The sequence below is a fragment of the Neodiprion virginianus genome, chromosome 6, assembly GCF_021901495.1.
Source record: "Neodiprion virginianus isolate iyNeoVirg1 chromosome 6, iyNeoVirg1.1, whole genome shotgun sequence".
Classification (NCBI taxonomy): Eukaryota; Metazoa; Arthropoda; class Insecta; order Hymenoptera; family Diprionidae; genus Neodiprion; species Neodiprion virginianus.
In genome coordinates, this window is record NC_060882.1 from 224,631 (window position 1) to 238,233 (window position 13,603).

The 13,603-nt window shown below is 45.8% G+C and overlaps 1 protein-coding gene across 1 annotated transcript in view; it reads left to right on the forward strand.

Moving 5' to 3' along the window:
* Window positions 1–369: 369 nt before the first annotated feature.
* LOC124307281 (uncharacterized) overlaps window positions 370–13,603 on the forward strand; it is a 49,376-nt gene continuing 36,142 nt past the window's right edge. The window contains exons 1-2 of the mRNA XM_046768802.1: window positions 370–499; window positions 5,481–5,710. Coding sequence (XP_046624758.1) covers window positions 432–499; window positions 5,481–5,710 — 298 coding nt within the window. The 5' untranslated portion in view covers window positions 370–431. The remainder of the gene's footprint in view (window positions 500–5,480; window positions 5,711–13,603) is intronic.

The window sequence follows — 13,603 nt, forward strand, 5'->3', positions numbered from 1 at the left end:
ATTAACTTCCTGCGTGGAGAAGCTCCGAGGCCGCGTTTTTTAAATCCGCCGAATCTGCCGAACGGCCTCTAAGCCTATACTCTGGAAGTAATTTTGGGAGGATGTGAGGTGTGCCGGCTTCCGGCTCTCTACGCAATTTCAAAGTTGTGTTAACCCGCAGCTCGAGGCGAAGGAAGTGGCGATATCCGATCTTCGTATAAGGGTACCTTGCCTCGCGTCTATAGCTGCTCGTCTGCTTTCCAGGGTAACGAAACGGGTGTATTTGCGTCCGGAAACTGCGGAGCGGGCGAGCCTTAATGCGTTCGGTTGGTCTAGTTTCGGGATATGTGCAAAGTTGACTACGCCGAAGCGCGCCGACACTCTCGCGGAATGATGACAGCATCGCACACGTCCCGTCGCAAGCGGAATTTTCTCCGCGTTGCGGGGCGTTTATGCCGTTCGATATCGGGCACATGCGCGGCCGATGGTGTAACGGCGTCTTCGTCGCGTATAATACGAGGTACGTATGTACGTATATGTGTGTAATAACTTTGGGCATTAACTCGGGGCTTGGGAATAGAAACGAGATGTTGAACAAGGCCGTACTCACCACGTGTTGACGTAATCTGCATCAGCTTAATTCGCATCCCTCGAATTTATAATAACGATTCGTCTGCGAGGATAATCGTTTCCGTATTCTCGGTATAATACGAGTATATCCAACCCGCGCCTAGCTGGCTCCGATTTGGCGAATTTCGACGAACGGGGTGAATTCACCGCTTTCGCAGCAAGCGGCTGAATCTTCGTGCTTGCAGCACGCCGCGCAGTTTGGAGTTGAAAATTTTTTTTAAAGGTAATCTAACATATCTTCTCCCCGGTTGTTAATCTTCCTACTCACGGAGCCCATAAAAAGGAACCTCGCCCCACGGTCTTCCCGAAGTGCATATAATCTTGTCGAGAGGAGCATTCGCCCCTGCGCGTTTGGTACAACTATCGCGTCGGTTTAATGCTAACACGAGTTACGGTTTACGATCGGTAAACCGCCGCGTTACGTATTTACGGACAACGTCGTCACGCGTATACTATACGTGTACAGGCGTGTAAGCGCGAATAGACGGGTGGCTCTACCCGAAATGGGTTGCTCATTTTTATTTACCCGTTCTTTATTATTTGTAATTATGTCTGATGCTCTTCTCCTTATACTTAAATACCTCAATGTGAGGCTCGGCATGAATCGTTGCCATTTTTTAATATTTACTTTCCGGTCATCTTCACTCTTTTGCATAATTCAAATTGCCAGTCAATTTTCGCTCGCTTATCTCCGGGGTTTTCGGTCCCCCGTCACAAATCCGTTTCGCTTAAGGAAGTAACGCAACTACCCACCTAGTCATAAAAACATTTGCCCGTGGTTTGACCTAAGTAGTACTTAATCTGGCAACGTCGCTTTTCATTGACTGTGCGCGCGTGTATATGTGTGTCAAATATGCCGTCGACAGCTCGTCGGCGGTATCAGTGAATTTCTTTTAAACGCCAGTTCGATATGCCGGAAGAAAAGAAGCCAAGATTTTATTGGAAAGGTAAAATATGTCGTGTAAACAAAAAACGAAGAATTATAAAAAATGTAATAGCCTGCACGAGCTGTCACGATACGTTGAAATTTCAAAATGCGCGCTCATAACCTCGAATATGCGACGTTGCAATATTTTCAGCGAGGGTCCGAAAATTCGCTACTAGTACTTTTTACTGTTTTTATTATTCCTATCATAAGTCACCTTTGAATATTTTTAAGCCGGATAAATGATTCTGAGTATTCCATCTCTCTACTGTTTATATTTCATTCTGATCTATCCATCAATTACGGAGATATAAGGAATGATGTGCAGCTAACTCCGTCATTTCTCATAAGAGGCCATGTTTAAGTGGCTTGTAAAGATATAAGAAGAATTACAAATATCTCGCGTAAAAACCCACCTCGGATCGTAAAAATTTGTATGAGTTCTTTTTACATTATAATCGAACATTCTGCCAAGTTTGGTATTTTTCTGTCCAACAATTCTATTTCCTCCGTTACTTCCTTAAATATATCGTCCGGTTTACCCGCCACTTATTCACCACGACACGAAATCCAACCCCGGAACGCCGGGGTGCCGCCCACGCCGTAGCTGCTCGATCCTTGAGGAGTCTGAAATCTTTCTTCAAAAGAATTCACTCTCCGAGCTTGTACACGTGATACAACTGTACCGGTCGCGTCAAATTTGAATCACAGGAAAACGAGAATTAAGAAGAAGAAGAAGAAGAAGATTAAGTGGGAAAACGAGAGAGAAGATGGGGTAAGACGTTACAAAATATACATGGGAAGAGGATTTATCGCGGGTAATTGGGCTGAGTTTTCTTTTACTTTATTTCCTTTTAATTTCAAAGGCCGCCTTCTTCCCCCTCATTTTTCAGGTTCATCGCGATTTATTCACCCTGTTTTCCATCCCCTGTATCTGACGCAACTCGAGGATATGCTCCTTCGTCGTTTAATTGTCAAATCTAATGATGGCCGACCGCGGTCGCTTCGCCCCATGCCGTAGGTATCATCCTCTTCGCGGGCACCGCGATGTATGTACGAGGAGCAAAACTCGACAAGAAGCTTATACCTACGTCGAGGAAGCCCTCGAGGTGCGTCGAGGAAAACTTGGAACGAGGTTAATAACATTCCCCCCGAAGTGCCTCCAGGAGCCAGAAAAATGTTCCGAAGTAACTTAATCTTGGCATTCTGAATCGCATGTACATAACTTAACCCTGTTCTTCGCCGAGGGTTTCAATTGCGCCGACCTTTAACTTTCCCACGGTTCCGTTACCTACCGAATCATTCAGCCTCGCGCAAAAATCGAAAAAAGGAAAACACGCGTCACCGTAACGAGCCAGACGAGCGTAACGCTTGCAAAAATATTCCATCGAGTTGCAAAACGCACCCCTTTGTAATTTGGACAATGTCGCACGTATCGTTCGATTCCCTTCCGTGGCTTCTTCGAGTAATCGCGAAATTACCGATGGACAGTTTACGAGACGCGTAATGCGAGTAAGTGAGTTGCAGGTATTCAAGTAAGTAAGTCGAGCTTTTGAGGGTATGAAAATCCCTCGAGGATCGTATTTCAAGTACATACGCAACAAACTGTAGCAATTTCGTGAGAATGATATTTTCGAGGCGTAGGTATTTCAGGCTGTGAGTTTCACTGGGTAAACGTTTTGAAATAATCGTCGAAGAAATAACCTCCCGGGGTGAAATATCTACTCGACATCGGTTCGTTTCCTCCCCAAATTAAACTCGCGACTCGCGAAGTAGACGATGAACACGTCGCCGGAACGGTACGGGGGCCATAATTTCCCCCGATACTTTCACCGTTACTCAGACTTATAACCCTTCGTTATTCGTGACCAGGTCCTCGAGGTGACAGGAGAACACGATTCTTATCACAACAACTGTTTACAATTCTTATTACGAAATCGTGTCGAAAATTCGAGCAAGACTTTCTTCCCGCAAGTTTTATTACGGTGAGCCGGCCAACTTTTTAGTTGTACATTACGGTATGTGTGCTACGGCCACATAAGAACGGTAAATCTGAATTCTACTTTTATTATTAGCACGCTCGAATTAAAACTTTCCGTAACTTTGTACGTCGTGTGCAACGTTCCTGGCTTCCGAGAGTGAAAGAAAATACTTCAGTACATCAAGTGCTTCAAAGCTCGAAATAATTTTCCAATCGCCGCTCGGACTCTCGGAAATTCACTTCAATCACGAACGAGACCGTTACACGTACACAATATTTGATTTTACCCACGAAAATCTTCAAGATACCGATCGCGAGAAAAGTACGTCAACTTTCAACGACGCCCCCGTCAGGTGGTCTCTACACCAGTTCTCCAACCCCACGTGTAAGGGTCAGCGGTTCCGCGGATTTAACACGAAAAGTTACCTCTCGGTCTGCGAACCGTGTCCAGGGAGAACTTTCCGAAACTCTCGTCAACCTGACGTTACCATGTGCTCAAAGTCCGCCAGGTCTTGTGCTGCTCGACCTCAAAATGTACGGATGAACACCCCCATCCCTCTTTCAGCATTCGATCGTTCGTCGTAAGCATTGTACAGGTGTTTGAAATTCTTGCGGACGTGTTCGACGTGGGAGAAGCGCATTTTCAATTTGCGTCCGTTATTGATCTCTGGCGATGGACGTAGCTAAGAATAAGAAGAGAATTTCTCCGTGGTAGGTATTCGATGGATTTTCTTCCCGTTTCTCGAGAGTTCCTTTTCACGGAAATACCGTATTTACTATAATCTCAGGCTTTTTTTGGCCCTTTCGAACTGTCAAAAAAATCTCACCCGATTCCAGGATCCGCTCGAATGAAGTTTATCAAAATGAAGATTGAATCTCGTCGAGGTAATATACACGTGACATTCAAATGAATTGACCTCCCTTGAGTAAAAATGTTTCGCCGACCTTGTCTCAACATTGCAAGTCACAGTCTGGAGGTAAAATCATGATCGAGGTTTGAATGAAAGGCAGATGGTTGTCGGAAAATGGATAAATTACCTGCAGCCGCCGCGGGTTGGTTGGTTTGCGGGGGTTGGCGAGAATGGAAAGCTCGGTGCGGTTTGCGCGCAGTGAAGTGCAAACATACTTTACCGCGGTCGCTAGTCGCCACAAATCCGGAGCACTGCGCCTCAATTAAGACATTGCGTCACAGGGGAGGGTGAAAATACCGGTGCGTACAGCCGGCTAATTTGCATTGAGCTCTCGGGATAATGCCCCTAAGAATTCGGCTTAACTCCGAGTTTGGCGTTTCCCAGGTTCCGCGGGAGTGGAGTCCACTCTCTTCATCGGTTTCTTTAATTCACCTGAGCAAAAAATTAAACTCCACCTAACCGACATCCGAACGGATTTTTTAATTGCGTTACGGGGATGTGAAAGATGTGTAAGAAAGTTCAGCGTCTGAGCTGAATAACACTAATCGGTAAAAAAAAAAACAACTTTTTTTTTTCTCTTTTCTTATTATATCATTATGTGGAATTATAATAAATTTGATCCTCTTGAATCAAAATATAGCAATGAAAAATATGCACCATATGTATATACACTTTTCATGCGATATTTTTTTTTTTTTTCAATGAAACCTTATATTGGCATACAAATTATAGTCACACACTAATGATAACAAAAATGTGTAAAAAAAAAAAGTTTCAAAGTTGAAAAGTTAAAACATTAATATCGTCAGAACATCTATCTAGTAGTGTAATTCGAACTGGTTTTGTATGTACAGATACTATTTAAATAGATTAAAGTAGTGTAAATGCAAAAACAAAACACCACAAATTCTGAATTTTGAACATTAAGAAAAGAAAAAAAAGTCGTGTCACGTAACATATACGTGAGAGTAATAAATGAAGAGCAGATATGAATTCGGCACATTGAAACCATCATATCTGTAATATTCTTTTTTGAAGTAGGATTTCGTTGCAGACCTGTGCAATCAAAATATCTGCAAGCGGACCTTGAACCCTCCACCACTTTGCGTTCTCAGAAAACTTTGATGGTTCAGAATGAGACGAGGGAATACGACGACGCGTCAGTTGTCGACGGGGTCCCGAGTACGACTAGAAGACGTACGTGTCATCGTGGAAGGAAGGAGGGCAGGAATCGCGGTTGGAATTCTGAAGCATTTGCACGTACGATGACTGGCAGGTTTATTGGTAGGTAGAAGAATGTCCTACATGTTGTACCACTGTTGTACAGCTAGGGAACGCGTGCATGGTTAGAGTGAAGGAGGCAAGGAGCTCGACTCGAATAGTTAAGCGCACGCGTAATTGCGCATTGAATTCCGGGTGTCATCCTCGTCGTCGTCGTCGTCGTCGTCGTTGTCGTCGTCTGGCAAACACAAACTAAAATCCTGATTCGGTCCTCGGTCCCAAAGGCGCGCGGAGTACACAGCCAAGCATCTCGGTCAGGTACGGAATGATTTAGAGCTACACGACCGACGTCGACGCCCCAGGACGAACTCGCGACGAGGAAGAGGACGAGGACGGACCCGGCGAGGAGCGGGCGAGCCTAGCGCAGCCCTCGAGCAGCGCCCCGCTATACAAACATCCCGTAAATCTCGCAAGGAGTTTCTTCGGGTACGTGCGCACAGCGCGACATAATTATCCTGCACCCCTTGGCCCAGCCGTCTCTCATCTCCTCGACCTCGACTCGTTTCTCCTTCGGTGTACGGAAACCGAGGCAGACTCGCGACCCTTTCCGGGGCCGAAATCGCAATATATCCCACCGCTGTCACCATAATCGTGTTTGCTCGCATCACAGCCCGCCGCGTATTCCCGCGTTCTCACTATCTTGTGATTCGAGCGGGGTCGAATTCGGTCGCTGCAGGAAATATGACAAACACCGTATATTTTTTAACCGCTATTAGTGGGGCTTTCAGTCCTCGGAGTCCAGAAAATCGGAGGGGAGGGGGGGGTTCTGGCGACCTCTGGCCTCGGCGCGCTTCTTTTTGTTATACCTCGTGCACTGCTGATCGGTTCGTAACGTTACGGCTCGCAGTTTTAGGGTCGGAGCTTTCGACATTGTCGGTCGCACGTGGTTGGTTCGCGAGTGCGATTCTAATGCCGCAGCTTTAACCCAAGTCCTGCTCTAGCCGATGGATTGAATCACGTGTAACTCTGCTCGAGCCATTTTTTGCCCCGGCGTGAACGGCTGGATTCCTTGGTATCACGAGAAATCGTTGTCCTAATATCCATGTAGCTATGACATCGTGATTTTCAACTCTTCACCTTAAAGGGTTCAGCCTAGCGGGAAATAGAACGATGCCGTGAACTCTGGCGTGTCAACTAGGTGATTTATCGAGTAAGTTGAAGCTGGAATACCAGCGTCGCTGCATGGGCATAATGCTTGTGTACTTTTATAATCTTTTAAAAATATCGGATTTTCACTTTGTACTCGTAAGAAAATTTACTTCCGTCAGGCACGCGAATTTCATTAGTTCCTAACGTAATATTAATTTTGAATACGAGGTTTGCCGTCAAGTTTAATTTGTCCATCACGTACCGTTAATTCAATGGTAAATGGTATACTTAATGCGATTCATTCAATAGCACTAACGGTTAATATGACCCGGTAACGTGCTGCCGAGAGGGATTGCTTAATCTTTTATTAAGGTCTCGGACACGGTTCGAATATTTTTACGAACGGCACAAATATATGTATACCTGTATACGCATAGGAGGAGATCCTCTTAAGCGATAGAAAGTGCACTTTGATTTGATTTATTCCTGACACATACCGGCTTCACGGTTCGTCCGAACAATTAGAGATGGCTTTTTACCACGGGCAAAAAGGCTCTATTATCATTACACAACCTCAAACCATACGGTCATCGTCTCGCGCTTCCCACACACATACTATATATCACTCACGATTAACCGACGGACACTCATAACGTGAGTGAGAATAAATTAATAACCCCTCCCCCCCCAATCACATCTGCACCGCAACAAATTATCCCCGGCGTGACGAATCGGCTCAGTTTTTACAATATGCGTTGCGTACGGACGTGTTTTCGAGGTATAAGCGAGACGTAATTTATAACATCCGCGAGGCAAATCCTACTATCCGATATATATTATCCATATTGACAGTTGCAACCCCTTCAGCCGAGTAAACCCGGAGGGATGAGGAACGCGCGAGTGCAGCGCAAAGTCTGTCTGCGAGATGTTAATTAAATTGACATCAATTCCCCGGCAACGGGTCGGAGTAATTGATCCTGATTAATCTGCATACGTAGGTATACGTATACGAGTGCAGTAGCTCGTGAAGGTCCATATCTACCGTGAGAAGTTCCACCGGTTAAAGTTTGCCTTTGACGGTTTAGGCGAAGGCAGCTAGTTGGGTTGATTTAGCAGCACCCTTTCCGGCTCTTTGAAATTGGCGCGCGAGTCACCCTCGTGCATCGGTACACGGTGTATAAAAGTTGGCCAAAGAGCCGCAGGGATTAGAGAGAGAGAGAGAGGGAGAGAGAAAGAGAGAGAGAGAGAGAGAGAGAGAGAGAGAGAGAGAGAGAGAGAGAGAGAGAGAGAGAGAGAGAGAGAGAGAGAGAGAGAGAGAGAGAGAGAGAGAGAGAGAGAGAGAGAGAGATGCGATGATTTGAAATACGTTACAGCGCAAAGAAGAAGTTGAGCGTTACAGGCGTGCGGCAGGGTGGAGGGGGGAATTTTGCTAAACGGCTGGTGTAGTTGCTGCAGTAGCGTCGCGACGTCGCGGTTCGTCTTCTTCCCTCGCGGTGCAGGATGGATCTTTTAGTATTCCGGTGCACGGAGTGCGACTTTTGACGACCAACTTTTACCTCCCGGAGAAACGGTCTGGCCTTCACTTCACCTCTTCTCCCCGCCTCTGCATAATCCATGGAGGGTGTAAGAGCTGCAGTTTAGTGCACCATGGAAGGCGGGCGAAACGACGTGGATGCAGTAGCGGCGTTGCCGAGGAGCTGCAAGAATTCTTGATGAAAAGGACCAGGAGGTGTGACTTGGGCAACACGTGCAAACAACAGTCAGTGGTCTTCGTCCCCAAGTCCTTGCCAAGTCCCGCTTCTCTCTCTCTCTCTCTCTCCATCTCTCTCCATCTCTACAGTTCCAGGCGCCGTCCTACCACTCGGACTGATCCATTCCGGAGGTTGTAAACCCGCAGACCAGCCGAGGATGTCCCTCGAAGTAGAAATTACTCCGTGAAACTGAAGACACCTTTATTAGATATTGTTTGCGCTGATGAACGTTCCCGAGTGCACGGAGTAACTTCCACCAGGAAACGCGTCCGTACACCGGCGTGCCGAAGACCTCTAGTTATTATCCGAGACGTCTAGGCTGCATCGGACTCCTTTCGTACGACCGACAAGAGTGATGACAAAGCGCGAGAGGAGAGACAAACACGAGGGGGAACGAGTCACGCTCATTTATGAATTCTCCTTTGTTTAGCGTTACTCCGGACGCGAATCAGCGACCTGGCAACAACGAATCAAGGAATTTGTTCCGGGTGCCAGTACCTACCCTGTTCCACGACGGGGTACAAGAGCTATGGGATTCACGCCGAGATTGAAGAGCCCGCTACACAATGACAATTCGAAATTGAATTCGATCCTTGACTCTCTCTCTCTCTCTCTCTCTCTCTCCATCTCTTCCCCCTTCTCTTTTTCCCGCCTCGAGTACCGTCTGTACACGAGATTGCTACAGACATCATCCTATTAACAACTTAACCTCTGCAGGTTACACCGAGTACACGTGTTACGTACGTGTAACAGTTATTTCATAGCCAACGTGCAAGAGACACGGTTCTTCTCATACTTTGAACTTTCAATTAGCTCTACTTGTGGTCCGTAAACGGAAATTGCGTTTTATTACGAGTAAAAGAACTTTGGGAAAACTGATGTTGAATATAGTAGCTTGTCTTTAGCGAAATCTGACAGTCTACAGGTATATTATGCCTGAAATTCTTTGACTAATCGAGCAAGTTGTACAGTATACCTTGTACCATATTACTGCAGATGGTGAGAATCGGCTGAGGTAGTAAAACCGACCTCTTCAATCATCGTAAAATCTGCAAGGACCATAAATTTTCTTATTGCCGAGAGAGACAAAGGAGAGCGACCTTGACTCGCCCCCTGATCCCCACCTCACGGGCAAAGGACTTCCATGATCTTCGGGGATGAATATGCGGTGATTTAAAAATTGTCTGCGGATGATCGCCCCAACGCTAATTGCACGCGGGAAAAATATCACGAAAAAGTTTAAGAGAAATATAAAACCGTCGGTTCGAAAGAGAATAATGAAAATGTGCCAGGGAAGAAGAGATCGCCTAATTGCGCAGATGCACCAACACCTACCGAACCGAGTATATTTTCCTCTCCTTCTATCCTTTTATCTACGTACACCTTCTGTGCATCTACCTGCGGTACATTTATAATACAATGCGAGGAGAAAAGGCCAGATGTCGTCGACCGCGAGGTAAGACTTCGTAAAAAGGGATTAAAAAAGTCCAAACAATCCATTTAGGTACGATTCGCGAACTCCCGGTTCCCGTTGACCTCTCCCCTCCTTCATCCCCTCGCCGGCTCCTTTTCTACCGTCGTCATCGAGAGCCCTCCGACCGTAGAAACTCAACAATTTCCCCCTCGACAGGCAATCCACTTACTTCTCTTATTGCAACTCGAAAGGTTTCTCCTTCGCTCAAAGCCTCTCACCTTATATACCGTCGACGATTCAACCCTTTCTTTTTCTTCTTCTTCTTCTTCTTTTTCTGCTTCTCCTTCTCCTTCTCCATCGTATGGATTTGAATAAAACTTTTTCACCGTCACGCCGCGCCGGGTTTCCTCTCGCCTCGGGTCATGAAATGTCATCTCGGTGTCTTTGTTTCGCACCTCTTGACGCTTCGGGTTACTCGAATAAGTTTGATCCCCCGCGGTATATCCTTGCCGCGGTAGAAACACTGGAAATATTACCTGTAAGCATCGATTTTATGGCGAGGGGAGGCGCGTTTGACTTTCATTCGGCAGCCTTTCACTCGCAGATTGTATAAACGACAGAGCTTGTAAGCTTGCGAATTTCAGTCGAAATGGTAGAACGCGATCTTCAAACGTCTAAAAATCGCACCGCCTTGCCCGACATGATTCGAATCAGCCGCGTTCCCAGTACCACTTATGAATGAACGAACGAACGAACGAATTATTGAATGAACGAACTCTTACAGACTCGTTACAGCGATGATCCGGGCCTTTCACCGGCGTTCAGAAATTCGCACGTGTAAAATAATAATCATCGAGGTAGCTCGACGTTCGTGCGCGACCCGGCATAAGGCCGGACAATTACGCGCACCGCCGGACTAGAAGTATTTAACCGTGCCAATGGATCGCCGGGTTGATAATTAGTAATTATAAACTGGTAGCGTAATTACACCTGCGTGCTGGATACCGCCCGGCAGGGAAACCGTGCAATTAATCGCCAATGTTTCGTGGCGCTGCCTCCGCACGCCTCGATCGTGTAAGCACGTATGTACAGGGCGAGCGTGCCTGTCGGGGCTAGAGGCATCCGAGCAGACGCAACGCGATCTTGTAAACACCCGTGAACGATGATCGTTCGCGAAATTGGCATTCACGATCAGCCGGCCGGATGCGTGAGCGAGACCGTGCAGTTCTGCCTTTGTAACGCAGCGTTAGTCGCGGGCGTGACGATAAATTAATTTCGCGCGTTGGACACCCGGTAGATGAAATCTGGGATCCCGGTCGTTGAGCGCGAATCGAATCGGGACTCGTACCGTGAATATCGAAAGCCGATTAGAAAATGCTGTTAAAGGCCTCTCTTCCGTCACGTTTGTCTCGCCTCAATCGGATATCTCACCGCGATGCGGTGAAGGGTAAAAATCGCGTCGAAAGTTGGCAGGCTGCGTGTCTTTATTAGCCCGTCTACGTACTCGGAGATTCTTCAAACACTATGTATAGCCGACAAATCGTTGCTGATACACGCACAGGCACTTCGCCTGAACGCCAATCAACAGCTGCTTCGAGGTAAATTGAATAAACGTTCAATGTCTGCGTCGTCGGTCGGCTGATCACGAGCGGTAATTATGCAAATGATAATTGGGGAACAGCACAGAAGGTATAATTCCATAACCAATTCACGAAAAAAGAGGGTGAGTCGATTTTGTTCTTTTTTTCCTGTTCGGCATCGCAACAGTAACGGCATCAACAAGAATAATAATAATAAGATTTTGTAAAATCAGTTTCGCTTCGATCCAACGGTTGGTTGGCGAAATTAATATCATGATTAGAATTGGATCAAAGAGTAACGAATTGATCTGCACCCCAGATTTCGTCCCGTGCAAATATTAATCATCGACGACTAATTATGACGGTGACGGTTATCGCGTAGCGCTGACTAGTTTCGAACTTTCATTAACGTTTCGTATAATTATGATAGATGCTTGCTTTGCGAACCGTGGCAGGGTGCTTTTTTCTCCACTTTTCTATCAAAATTATACGTGTGTGCGGTCGTGTTGAAAAGCATAAATTAAGAAATGATAATCGGACTCGCGTTTCTGGATTGAGATCCAACTTTTATTTCACCTTGTGAAATTCACGCCAGACCAAGTGCATTAATTGACCGTCTCGAGCGTAAGGAATCTTTCGCGGAGCCCGAAACGCAGCTTCGTCCAATTAGCCTCGGAGGGTGTTCGCATAAAGGTTCTCAGATACGCGGTATTCAAGGTCGAGAATATTGTAGGCACCTATCTGTGCATGAAAGTCACTCAGAGCCGAACTTCGCGTAACTGATTGACGCGGCTCAAGTGACGCGCCCTTAACTTGCGCGTGGAATTATTTATACGAACTAGCGATGGCCCTCAAGCTAAAAATAACCGATGCATCGATTAATCGAGTCCAAAAAGATAATCGTACGCGACCCAATTGAATCGGTAAACATGAGTCGATTAATCGATTATCTCGTATTTTTTTATTTTTTTTTTTTTTTCGAGACGGCGCATTTCGAATCCGAAGTTTTGCAAATTTCAGTACGTATGTAGTCTTAATTGCGGAAAAGTGCTTTTGGTAATCAATGGTTTTAATTCAAAATATTTTACAATTTTAGTTAAAAATATTCGTTCGTATTTCACTTATTACATGAAATAGGTATTTTATCGTTAGTACGTAACACAATGCTGATAACTGATATAAATTGATATTGCATTGCGTCGTTCGTGAGAGTAAAAGAGAAAAACCGATTGTGAGGAAAAATAATCGAGTCGGTAGATTAATCGAGTCTGAAACATAGTCGATAATACTCGATAAATCGGGGAAAAATAGTCAATTCAAGTCATTCGTAATCTGAACAACAATTTCAAGCTGCTATATCGCGCGTTAGCCTGCAGCAGTTTCAGTGCGGCGTTTCAGCGACGCCGCGTTGAGAAATTGGAATCATATTTTCCTATGATAATTGAAATCGAGTTGTATACTCCAGTTCGCTTAACCGTGACCGGTTAACTGGCGGCTGTAACGCGTGTGCGAAATTCAAGGGAGTACCGAGCGTGACGGTGAGTTGTGAAAATTATCATTAATGCCGTCTATGCTCGCGGGCCGCAGGACTCGAGAAAAATTTCCATCCGCTCGAAGAGCGTAATTAATATTCTCGGCGCGTGGAATCATGGGAGATAAGCATCGGGAACCTATTGCAGTATTCCTTGATGAGTTCGAGACAAACGAAAGAAGCTCTGGAGGCTTTATCGCCCCGCGAAACTTTTAATATGTTGGCAAATTTCCGAGCACAGGGAGGAAAGTAAGAGGGAAAAGAAAGATAAAGAAAACTTGATCTCAAACCGATCTACCCGCATGATTTATGCGAAGCTAAGCGTTATAAAATTCCACCTATAATAACAACGGGGGTTTAATCTCCCGAGTTTATACGACGCGAACGGTATAGCTCTCGTAGAAAAAGTTTTTCTTCCCGCAAGACTCGTCAAGTCGTACGATTAAATTCTCACGAAATTTTCAACCACCGGCTGATATCCAACTTGCTTTTTCTTGCCGACTATTTTCTTGCTTGTCTAGGCCGAGGAGC